Below are 13,317 nucleotides of genomic sequence, written 5' to 3'. Positions count from 1 at the left end.
TTTCTAGTTCTTGATGCTGAGCTATGTTGGAAATATATAGAAATGCAACTTTGCTAAAGCTGTTGATTATTTCAATTAGCTTTTTGGTTGAATCTCTAGAATTCTTTAAATAGACCATCATGTCATCTGAAAAGAGTGATAACTTGGTCTCCTCCTTGCCTATTTTAATGCCTTCAATTTCTTTTTCTTCTCTAATTGCTACTGCTAGTGTTTCTAGTACAATGTCAGAGGTGATAATGGCCATCCTTGTTTGACTCCTAATCTTATTGGGAATGCATCTAGTTTAACCCCATTGCAGATGACATTAGCTGAGGGATTTAGATATATACTGTTTATTATTTTTAGGAATGACCCTTCTATTCCTAAGCTTTCTAGTGCTTTTAATAGGAATAGGTGTTGTATTTTATCAAAGACTTTTTCTGTGTCTATTGAAATAATCATGGGATTTTTGTTGGTTTGCTTGTTGTCAGTGAGATATTTTATGTTATTTTCTAATTCTTTAGTCTTTTGACTTTGCTTCTTTTAATTCTTGCTCTTTTGAAAGACCATTGTCTTCCAGTTGCCTGATTCTGACCTTTAAAGACTGGTTTTCCTTTTCAGTTTGGGCTGACCTGTTTTTTGAGGCTTCGAGCTTTTTCTGCACTTGCATATTTTAGTCCGTCAGATTGCTGAGTTTCTTTTGCATTGTTTCCCAATTTTCCTGCCAGAAGGTTTCCATCGTTTTGATAATTTTCAATTTGAATTCTTCAAGAGTTTGTGGAGAATTTCCATTTCCTATGGAATGTTTTGGAGCATTTGTTTGTGTTTTCTCTTCTATCTCCTCTGTATTTTGTATTTTTGCTCCATAAAATGTGTCCAGAGTCACCCCCTTCTTCTTGCTTTTCTTGGTCTTTGGAGGTTTTTGCACTTGTGTACTGTTTGCCATCTCTACGGTTACTCTTCCCCTTTCCAGTCAGAAATCTGAGTGAGGAGTACTGGCTCTTAGTGTATCTGACTGATGGTCTGAGGCTTTAGCCGGAGGCAAATGGTCCTTTCTCCTCAGCTATGCTGTCATCCCGGGGAAGCCCAGGGTCTGCCCTCCCCTGCCTGCCAGCTTTTCGGGTGTTACTGCTCTCAGTTCCCTCCAGTTGCTTATCCTCTGCCTTACTTCCATGCTCCGAGCCTGGCACAACACTGTCCACAAGGTACCTCAGTGCTCAAAGATGTTTCCTGGCCTTCTTGAGCTCTTAGGGCTCCTGATGGGATTATGTTCATCTGGGTTCATCTGGATGTGCGCCAAGGCAAAAACTTCTGGTGAGACTCCAATGGAAGGATGCAGCCAGGGAGCTACAGGCTTCCCCCATCTCTCTCAGGCTGCTTCCCTGCCATCTGTATTGAACGCCCCGAGACTGGCCGAGGTTGCTTTCAAGGTAAGCCCTTCAAAACAACACCTTTGTAGGCCCTGAGGTTCCTGTCCTTTCAGAAGCCCCTGTATTCTAAGGGGGTAGGGGAGGAGACCTGGCCTCCCTCATTTCTGAGGACTCCTGATGGGATTACATTCAGCTTGGTTGGTCTGGGTGTGCCCCGAGGCAAAAACCTCAGGTGAGACTCCAATGGAAGGACCCAGCCAGGGGTCTACAGGCTCCCCCCGTCTCTCTCAGGCTGCTTCCCTGAGATCTGTATTAAAAGGCCCAAGACTGGCCCAGGTTGCTTTCAAGGTACGCCCTTCAAAACAACAATTTTGCAGGCCCTGAGGTTCTCACTGCTGCTGCGGGCACAGCTCTCTGGGTTGGAGGGAAGGGGTCCTGGGACCTTCCTTCTGCCTTCCCCTTAGACGCGAGTGATCTAGGATTCTGGCTGCTGGGGGGCGTACCTTAAATCAAAAGGTCTAGAAGTCTAGAAGGAGGGTTCCCCAGGTCTGTCCTGTTGTTAAGTTTGAATTTCAGTCCCCTAGGAGCATTCAGTTTGTAATCAGTAAGGAAGGGTTTTCAGAGGTCTGAACTTTTGCTGCATCTAAGCCTCCATCTTGACCGGAAGTCACCCTATCAATGGGATTCTATCAAAGCAAATCACGCTAGGGATCCTAAGGAATACCTTTTACCTAAGGGAAAAGGGTTGAGTGTAGAAAGAGCAATGTCCTAAGCTCTACTCTCATGGCTCAAGCAAGTCAGACTAGTTTTTCATTCAAGGTATTAAAACTATCTATGAGGCTAAATTAGTTTAGGGGAAGAAGGCTTTAGTTCTTGACCTAGTTAACTTCTTGATCACCTAAGTATCAAACCCAGGGGCTAGATCCTTTCAAAGTCATGTCCTACAAGGTCTTTACCAAAGATTGGCAACATGAATAACATTAGGAAACTCCTTAAATGAATCAATGTCCAATTGTTACATGCATAATTGTTACAACTGCACTCTAACTCAGGTGGGATTTAAAGGACAATTTTATATTTCATGTCATCTAACATGAACAGAAATCAGAAGGGAATGGAAGGATCAACTTAAAATAAGATTCACAGCACTGGGTTTTAAAAGAGGCACTCTTGCCTACCAAATCCAAAGTATGCTTTCTAAAATCTCTGAGTGAATTATAATCACATATACGTACTTTTTCTTTTCCTTCTCAAGAAAGTAATTTTATGGCTGTTGTCTTAATTTGGAGGCAAAATATATAGAATGATGGAACATAAAAAGTCAAAGAGTTCAACTCTCACAGTATTCACTATCAGAAGACGTCCAGGTATTAATTAAAATCCTGGATCTAAATAATTCCTCCAACCTCAACTTGGACCTCAGGACTCCAATCACTCATTCCCTAACTGGATTTTTCTCTCCAAACTATGCAATTATGTGGTCCTAATGGAGAAAAATCAATTTTTCCTGTTGTATGCTAAGTACTTAATAAGAACAAAGAATATTTCCTACTGAAGAAATTAAGAGATGAATTATAATTATTAGGATAAATTTCCTCTGAAGAAAGAACTGTTAATGAACAAGGGGGGAGAAAGGGAAAGAGGGGAGAAGCATTTAGAACCATGTAAAGTCAAATGCTATTATCCCCATTTTACAGTTGATGAAACAGAAGCAAAGGAGAGGTTAAGTGACTTGCCAAAGGGGTCACACAGCTAGTATTAAGGTTATATTTGAATTTGAGTCTTCCTGGCTCTCGGCCCATATTCTTGATGTCACAAGAAACCCCAGAAGGGTGAATAGGAAAATACCCTTTTAGAAAATAATATGTCTTACTATATTTAAAAGCTCATAGACTATAAATACAGCAAATAAGTTTAGGGCAAAAATCAAAATATAATTTAATTGTGTAATCAAAAGGCAAAGGGAAAACCTAAGGCAATGAAAACTTCCTTTTTAGCAACTCTCTTCAGTTAAGATGGACCAATGTAACAGTATGACAAGTTTGTCTCCCCAACAACAAGAAATTATAAATTTCTTGAGAGCCAAGTACTGTACTTAGTTTAATGTAAATTGACTTCAAGACAGCAAATAGCATCCCAATAATATGAAAGAAGTGACTTTCTTCCTTTTTTGTGTTAGCATCTAAACTTCTCAAGTCCTAATTAAATGGCAGACATCCGGCAAGTAATTTTGACTCTCTCGGTTGGAGCTTCCTCAAGTATAAATGACCTCTAAATTTCTTTTCAAATTTACATCTATAGTATGATTTAAATAGTGATGGTTCAACAAAATGCTTTTCTATTTACCAAAATTCTCAAAAGTACTTGAACAAAAAGGGGGAATGAAATCTATTTAACAAAGAATCCTACAAGAGGTCTTAATCACTTCTCCCTCAATTACTCCAATAGACTCCTAACACTTTTCCCTTCTCAAGTCTCCAGTCTTCCTTCTACATAGCTAACAAAGTGACGTTCCTAAAGCATAGGTCTGCTTCATGGCTTAGTTCTATTTAACAAACACTAGTCTCTCTCCTAAACCCTTTATGATGAAATATGAATTCTTCTTAGAAGTACCTTCCTTTCCAAACCTATTATTCTTCTCTTCCCACATTCTCTAGTACAAACTAGACTCCCAGCTCCCTAGTGCCATTTCCAAACTCTTTCATCAACCATCATCACTAAGCAAAATCTTCTTTAATGACCAGTATCCAATCAAATCTGGGTGGTGTTTTATTACCACCAATTCACTTAGCCATACTCCCTCCTTTTTCAATGAGTTCAATACTAGTTTCACAGATTCCCTCTTTAAGCCAACTCCTATCTTCAAATTAGAAGACTTCAAAATAAATGTTGCTGTAACTTTAAGCACTTTTCCTGTTTAGCCTCTCAATCTATTCAATTCCATTTTGACCTCTCTGCTACCTTTGATGCCAAAACCAGCTTTACCTGTATACTCTTGCTCCTCTGCTTCCGTGACAGTCCCTAATACAAGTTCTAGCCCCTTGGCTGATTTTTTATACAAGGCACACCTACTATCCAGACTATCCTCCAAGGCTTTATTCTCCCTTCTTATTATTTTGTTTTCTGATCTTATCAGTTCCTCTAGTTCAAAGGTGATTTCTATGCAGATAATTGCCAAATCTATATATCTAGCCTAATCTCCCTCCTGATCAGTCATAAATCACTGACTTTTAGACATTTCTAAATGGAGAACTCATATGTATCTCAATTTTGGTATACTTTCCTATCCTGAATCTCTTTTTTTGGCACATCCATTTCTCTAGTGAGGGAATTCAGTATTCGGGTCTATATTTTACACCATTTATCTTTCAATTTACTCAGACTCACAGTCTTTCTCACAGTGCCATTCCCCATTTCTCCTACACATAATCCCATATATCCAATCTCTTGTCAAGTTTTCAGTTCAAGAGAGTTTCTCTCTCTTGAATCACATTGCTACCACTTCAACTGAGATCCTCCTCACTTGTCACATGGTTAACTGCAATAGCCTTGAAAATTCTAATGTTCTATCACCCTAATTATTGATGATCCAACCTCAAATCTCTCCCCAAATCAATCCATTGTGCTCACAGCTGACATCCAAGTGATTTTCTAAAAAGAAAGCTCTAACCATCTAACCCTCAATTCTTCAATGGATCTCTATTATCACCTACAAGACTGAATAGAAATTATTCTTTTTGACATTAAGGCCTCTTTGCAACCTGACTCCTCTGTCTCTCTTTCCAGGGGTATTTGATACACATCTTTACCCTGCAGTCAAATAGTTGTACATGCAGTTCTTAATGCAAAATCCTACAGACCTCCAGACTGTGCTTTTGCCCTGGCTGGCTGTTTCTCAAGCCTGGAATGTTTTCCCTACCCTCTAACTCTTATCATCCCCTAGCTTCCTTCAAGACAGCTGAAATGCCAACAATGACTGGAGGATTTTTCTGCTGCAATAGATGCTGGGGCCTCCCCCTCTAAAGTTCCTTCTATATACTTTTACATTTATCTTTGTTGTGCCAGTAGAGATGTGTCGTTTCCTCCAAGATACAGTTTAGTCCTTAAGGGCTGAAACTTTGCTGCTTTTTTTGCAAACCAAGAGCTCAGTACTGACCCTGGAACATAATAGGCCTTTATTAAATATTTTTCAGTTCTGATTGTTCCTCTAACATGATATTACACAGTATATATGTCTCACAGGCATAAAATGAACTCCCTCTTCAACTCAGCCTCTCTTTAGGATCCCTAATTTTCCTTAACACTAAACTCAAAAGCCATCTAAAATCAAGGCTTCATTTAAGAAAGTGAAAGAGAGAATATTAATACAAAATAAGCTTAAAAGATCAAAGGCACATAACTTCCAATTCCTTTTCCTTCCCTCCCTCCAAAGTCAGTTGCCAAACAATTTCCAGCACACCACACTGACTTGAACCCCTTCTAAAGGCTTCAACTTCTAGCCATAATTAAAAATCCAGATTCTTTACAGGGGACAGTTTTCTTTTGTTCTCTCTAAGGAAGGATAACTCAGTATGAGAAATTTGTTTTAACTCCATGGAAAATGGAATTTTTTTCTTTTCTAATAAAGTACCCTCTAGTTTGCTGAGAGTCCATAAAAGGAGATGATTATTATATTCAATTTTTATCAACTTGAAGTGAGAAAAAGTAGGTTGTATTAAAGTATTCAATAATTAGCTATTGAATTAATAAATTACTTAATGCCTACCTCAACTCCTTAAGATATTAAATATCCTTGGGTCTCCAAAAAGAACAGTGATGATGCTCCACATACTTGGGCTTCTCAATTCCATCTTCTGACAAATACAGTTCTAGTACTATCTTTCATTATTTAAAAGCACAGTTTCTGCCATCACTCGTTGCTATTCTTCAAATGTCATTTTAAAACTGAAATAGATCTATTTTTTGTTAGACCTGATTAATGTACCTGTCATGCCCCCATTTTAACAAGTTTTAAAGCCCTGATTATATACTTTTTTTTAATATTACATTATATACCATTCTCTGCAACCCAGACATTTCACTATTTACATGATGGACAAGCCATCTTCCTTCATCAACTAGGTGCATATATATATATATATATATATATATATATATATATATATATATATATATATATATATATATATATATATATATATATAAAATTACAAAGGAACTCTCCTTTCCAACACTAGTGTTCGATGAAAATTTCCTCCAATTATCTCTACTAACTTCAATAACTAGGTCTGAAGTCACCAGGAAAATGCATGCTCTTGGTATGAATGGATAAATACAAACCAAGCACTACTCTTAGGAAGCAAATTCATTTCCTATTGACAGTGACGTTCATGAGGACCTTCATGAATAAAGAAAAAACTACTCTTTTCAAACCAGCACTTTTATCTATTCATCTCTATCCCTGAGTAAGAACTGTCATTTGACATTAAATTCATCTACTCTGCTCGAGGAGGACAGGACTATAGTCACCACACCAGTCATAAGTAGCAAAGCTAGGGTCACATACTCTGTAGTGGTGCTCTAATTCTACTCAAGGACAAAGATGGAAGGCGGCTTCTCTCCCCTTAATTTAACCCACCTGTCTCCTAAGGAACTTTCTACTAATACTTACCTATTTATTGTATTATTATTTTACTCAACCCTGATTCAAAGCAAAATGGAAACTCTCTCTTACTACCAGGTAGAGAACTGAAGATTGCTGGGTCAAACTACCCAAGATAGAAACTCGAACCCAAGGCTCTCAGTTTCATAACCCTGCCCTGTCTCCTAAAGCCTCACAAACCACAAATCATGTGAAAGGTCTGTGTGAAAAAGCCATGTTTGTCATCTTCCGTGGTTTATAGGTCATAAAAAACTGATACCAAATATATTCTGTGATCCTATAATCACACACACATCAGAATACAAATCAAATGATGAAATATCATACTCTGGGCAAAGATATTCTACTCTTAATCCCTAAGATTATTATACATGAAACTCCTCATTCTTATTATGCATAAAATCAAATTATTGTCATGCCAATTTCCACAACATCTCTCAAAAACATACTATTATCCCGAAGCACACAGCAACAATGCTAGTTCAGGTCTCATCACCTCTTGCCTAAGATTATTGCAATACCTCTTCTACCCCACTCTAATCTATCATACACACAGGTAGCAAAGTGACCAAAAGCACTGGTTAGACTATATAATGTTTCTACTCACTAAAAAACAAAAAATATCTTCTCTTTTTCTATTCGATAAAATATAAACTCCTATATTTAACAATCAAAGCTCATCAAAAGGAAGCCCATTTCTACCTCTCTGCCTTCATATACTCAAATCCCTTCCACGAACAATAGTAATCAACCTTAATAATTTGCTGACTCTCACAGAGGGCACTGGATGCTTCCCACACACACACACAAGCCTAGAACTCGCTTTTTTTTATCCTCCACCTCTTGGAATTGCTAAACTCATATTGAAGGCTTTCCTCCAATTCCCTCAGGTACTAGTACCCACCCTCCAGAAACTAAAAGTTCTCTGCCACAAACCAATACAAACATGTCCCAAAATACTAAGGAAATTTAGATTAATATCGAAATATCAAAATCAGTACTGACAAAATGAGCCATGAGGGAAATGGTGTGTATACGTGTACACACACACACACACACACACACACACACACACACACACACACACACACTATTTTCTCACCTACAGAAATTTTAAGGCACCTCAAATATATTAAAATATGCCTGAATGGTGCTTTGGTAACCTTGAATACCCATATCACCAGCACAGAAAAATACTATGATTAGAGGATACATTGGTTATCAGACACTACAATCCTCACATCACACAAATAAAGGAAAACTGAGGCTCAAAAATAATATCTGACCAATCAGTAGCTGAGACCTAGAACCTAGGTATCTTGTTTCCTAGTATCATGTTCACTCTATAATAGTATCCCACTTATTTCTCTAAAAAAACTTCAACAAAAAGTAAACATTGCATCTCTCTTTGAATATAATAAATACCAGAGTATATGACATGAAATAGAGGAGTGGATGTCTAATTTTTTATTCCTGGTCTTTTCTTAAATTGTTGAAATATCTTTTAAAGTGTTTCCAAAACTAAATAAATGTACACAGATAAGGGGTCTTTCTGCTAGATAATTAAAATAATTTCCAAGATAGCTAATAATATTAACCCAGAAGTGAGTATATTGTAACCAGCATTCTAAAATGGTTAATTCTAATTTCAAAAAAGGATTCACAGCTGCGCCTCCCAACCAACTTCAGCATTATAACTAAAACGATAATGTACTTAATTAGTCAGTGACATTTCAAAGCAGTTGGTTTTTTTTCCTTGCTCCACTTGACATGTTTTGCTGATGGCAAAACCAAAATGCAATTCTTTTTAACCTAGAAGAGAAATTATCTATTATCATTCCCAACCGATCCTTCCCAATACCATCTCCTGGCCCAAGTGAAAACTGAAGTAAATCTGGTAAACAGAAGGCCAATCATCTTTCAAAAATCCTTCAACATCATCTTTTGTTAATCACATTCTTCGTGGGGGAAGAAACTCATTCCTAAAATAATCTATTTCAGGAAAAATTCCCTTAATGTTAACAAGAATCAAAATTTTTTAAAAAATGAAGACAGAAAAAACATGATTTCTTCTTAAAGCAGAAATCAACACTGTGGCTGCTCTTACACAGCAAAGCAAAATGTGTGATGAATGCAGGACTAAAAATAATAACCTAAGAAATAGCACTATAAGGTTTAAAAAGGTGTCGAAACATATAGCCCCCTACTCCACACATTGTTTCTGCAGCCAGATTTAATGTGTTCCTCTAGACCGATGCTGACAACAGATACTTCCACTTTTATTGCTGTTAATAACCTGAGCAATTAGAGGGCTCAGCAGCACCTTCTTGCTTAGAATGGCCATGATCACATTGTAATCTGGCATGTCATGGGGGATTCTGTTTAAACATAAAGATACCTGTTAATGGGCAAAATCTGTATAAATGGAGCTTAGTGGAAACTGGAGGGGAAAAAAAAAGAGTCATTACAATTTTATTCCATAGTAGAGCTTTTTCAAAACATACTGGTACTGACTTGGTGACAATCACAGACATGAAAATGAACGTGGAAACAAGGAGAAAAAAGTAACACCAAAAGAAAATTGCCCCCAAAATAGAGGTTGAATACTTGTATTCTGAAGCATGAGGGCAGCAGAAATATAACTGGGAAAAAAAGATACTGTGAATAACAAATTCTACAAAAAGGAAATTCAATTCTACATATATCATATTTTTTAAATCATTTAAAACAAAAGAGGACATTCAACTAAATTGAAGTTCTAAAGAATTAAAGCAAAGAAATCCTATGGGTAAAAAAAGGTAAACAAGTTTCTGTCCTCCTCCCCCCCCCCCCACTCTTCTATTTTGTTTTGGTATTCCACCTCATTTTAAGAGCATAGACCAACAAAAATACTCTTCTGCAGTGCCATTCCAAACTAAAATCCTTCATATTAACTATTTCACAATGTTTAGACGACCATCATCACACTATGAAATTAATTGGAGCCTTGAATATTATTACTGGACTATATTGTGTCTAAAATTCAGAATCCAAAATGTTATATTTAAGTTCTTTCTGGTACAGAAAATAAGGCTGAAAAACTAGAGCAGTGCTATTCAAAGGAAGACTAACGTTCCATTTCCATATGGTCTTAAATAATGAGTCTAACAACAGCACCAAAGAATATTATTTTAGTATTCATGAATACTCTAAAATGGATTTCTATAGGAAAAGGATATATTCCAAAAATGCCTAATGACTTTTAGTAACTTACTATGGATCTATTACTTAAAACCAATGCCACACATATTTTATTCCTATAACATTTAGAAGCCTTCCTACTTAACAAATACCTAAAGTCACTTTATATCAGGTTCTGAAGAATAGTCAAGCAAAGAAACTAAGAAGCTACAAAGATATGATCATTTAAAAAATAAAACAATAAATGCCTACATATGCATTAAAAAGCAAAGAATTCAATAAATGCAGAAGCCCAATACCAAGGTACATAATGGAATTATCTCATCCACCCATCAATCAGTATACAGAGCTTCACAGATTAAAATAACAATAGTAAAAGGAAGCAACTGAAGAATAAGTTGAACCACACACACACACACACACACACACACACACACACACACACACACACACACACACACACACACACACACACACGGTTAAAAGGGATGGAGTGAAATTAAGAAAATAGTAATGCTTACCAGTTTGAAGTCTTGAATACTACAGATGAAATAAGGAGTGTTTGGCCGACGACTCTCAATATACACACAGTCTTAAAAAGAAAAAAAAATTGACAATGTAATTTGTCTCTAGGAGAATAAAAAAGGGAATGTGCATTAAAACCATTGAATAAAACAAAACACATATATGTGCATAACCACGTAAATAACATCTGGAACTGGTTGTTAAAAATAATATGTAACTTTATTAATTATCCAAGAAAAAGTTACAAGAAATGTCATTTTTAAGGACACATTTCTTAGCATTAACAGAGAATTTTTAAAACATATCACAGAATTCCTTTTTAAAAGATCTTGCTATGATATTCAGAGAAATTACTGTCAAAAGAATATGAAATATACATGTCCAAAGCTAAAACATCATTTCTTACACTAGAATTGAAATCACCCAAGACGACATTTTTCCAGCAAGTCCAAATATTCATGACCCCTCTTAGACTTTTCTTGGAAAATATAGTAAAAAGATTTGCCAATTTCCTTCACCAGCTCATTTTATAAATGAAGAGTTTAGGAGAAAATGACTTGTCTGAGCTCACACAACTAGTACACCTATGAGGGCAGATTTTAACTCTTTGATTGTAAGGTCGAGTACTCTATCCATTTGGCCATTTATCCCCTACACCATCCAGTGCACCTATAAAGAAGAGCAATATTTGCCTTCTTGAAAGTAGTATTCATCTCATTTGAATGGGCATTCTATAAGTACATAAAGAACGCAAAGATGATTCCATTGAACTTGACCAATAAGATGACTGATATTAAAGGCAAGACAAGAAATAAAATGTATCTAATCTCTTATGGTATATTTATTATTAAAACTTGAAGCAGACACACTGTCTTTTCTAACTGTAAAGAAAAATAAGGTAACCCATTATAGCTAAAAAGAAGTAAACCAAATTAGATTTTCCTGTGGAAAGAGAGCTTTCTCAAATTACACTTGACATGGCAGAGGTAAGATAATTATTTCTATAGCTTTCAACAACTGGGCTCTGAACAACTTCACTAAAATAGGTTCCATTTTAATATGAATACTCTCATAATAAAAATAACAAAAGTAATAGTTGAAAAGCAACAAACAACTATCCACATTAAAACACAAGAATAGCTGCTTCTTACCGATGAAGCTCAAAGAGAAGGACTTATGGACTAGTTATTGTAAAACTAGGCTTCCCAAGGTTAAAGCAAATCTTCTGCAGATAGTCGCTGGGCCCTTCTCCCCATAACATCAAATTCTTGAGTAAACTATACTCATTCATTGTTTTTTGGACTCTTAATGAAACTCCTTAGCAGGTGAATCTTAGAACAACTCAGGTGCTAGACAATAAAACAAGCCTCTTTCCCATATTTGTTATACTAAAAAACAAAGTCCAAGAGGGAAGAAGAATGCATTAAAATCTTCCCCCCAGATGAACTTACACTAAGTAAATTAAGCACTACTACTAACTGTTAGGAAAGACAAGGAGAAAATTACAGTATTCCAATAACCTCCTAATTAATTTCCAGACTTTAATTTACTTCCACTATTTAATCCGTTATACACAAAACTTATAAATTCTAATATCAGCACCCAAATCTTTCTCAAAGTAAAAACCTAGAAAAAGACAGACAGAAAATCCATTTTTATAAAAAAATATAATGAAGCAAAACTAAAGCTATAAAATGGAAAGTCTAAAAAATGTCTGGAATCAATGATGGCTCAGTCAGGAGGTAGGTAAAATGTTTCATCATAAACAACTTAAAATATGGTTGGTCATAGCTCTGAGGTATCACCTCACACCTAGCAGATGGGCTAACATGACAGCAAAGGAAAGTAATGAATGCTGGAGGGGATGCGGCAAACTAGGGACACTAATTCATTGCTGGTGGAGTTGTGAATTGATCCAACCATTCTGGAGGGCAATTTGGAACTATGCCCAGAGGGCGATAAAAGTCGGTCTGCCTTTTGATCCAGCCATAGCACTGCTGGGTTTGTACCCCAAAGAGATAATAAGGAAAAAGACTTGTACAAGAATATTCAAAGCTGCACTCTTTGTGGTGGTCAAAAATTGGAAAATGAGGGGATGCCCTTCAATTGGGGAATGGCTGAGCAAATTGTGGTATATGTTGGTTGATGGAATACTATTGTGCTCCAAGGAATAATAAAGTAGAGGAAATTCATGGAGACTGGAACAACCTCCAGGAAGTGATGCAGAGCGAGAGGAGGAGAACCAGGAAAACATTATACACAGAGACTGATACACTGTGGTACAATCAAATGTAATGGACTTCTCCATTGGTGGCAAGGCAGTGATCCTGAACAACTTGGAGAGATCTTTGAGAAAGAACACTATCCACATCGAGAGGAAAAACTATGGGAGTAAAAACACCAAAGGAAAACAACTGTTTGAATACATGGGTTGATAGGGACATGATTGGGGATGTAGACTCTAAGTGAACATCCTAGTGCAATTACCAACAACATGGAAATAAGTTCTGATTGAGGACACAAGTAATAAATACCCTATGAAATTGCGTGTTGTAAAGATTAAAATTTAGGAATATAGGGAGACTGAAGCAGGTAGGAATT

General features: G+C 36.5%; 1 protein-coding gene across 14 annotated transcripts in view; it reads right to left on the bottom strand.

Moving 5' to 3' along the window:
* The window catches only part of RERE (arginine-glutamic acid dipeptide repeats), a 574,348-nt gene that overhangs the window by 289,800 nt on the left and 271,231 nt on the right, over positions 1-13,317 (bottom strand). For all 14 annotated transcript variants that reach the window (XM_007493036.3, XM_056795844.1, XM_056795845.1 and 11 more), the window contains one exon: positions 10,713-10,783. In XM_007493036.3, coding sequence (XP_007493098.1) covers positions 10,713-10,783 — 71 coding nt within the window. The remainder of the gene's footprint in view (positions 1-10,712; positions 10,784-13,317) is intronic.

The sequence above is a fragment of the Monodelphis domestica genome, chromosome 4, assembly GCF_027887165.1.
Source record: "Monodelphis domestica isolate mMonDom1 chromosome 4, mMonDom1.pri, whole genome shotgun sequence".
Taxonomy (NCBI): Eukaryota; Metazoa; Chordata; class Mammalia; order Didelphimorphia; family Didelphidae; genus Monodelphis; species Monodelphis domestica.
The sequence above is the reverse complement of the archived record's forward strand: the minus strand, read 5'-3'. Positions and strand labels throughout refer to the sequence as shown.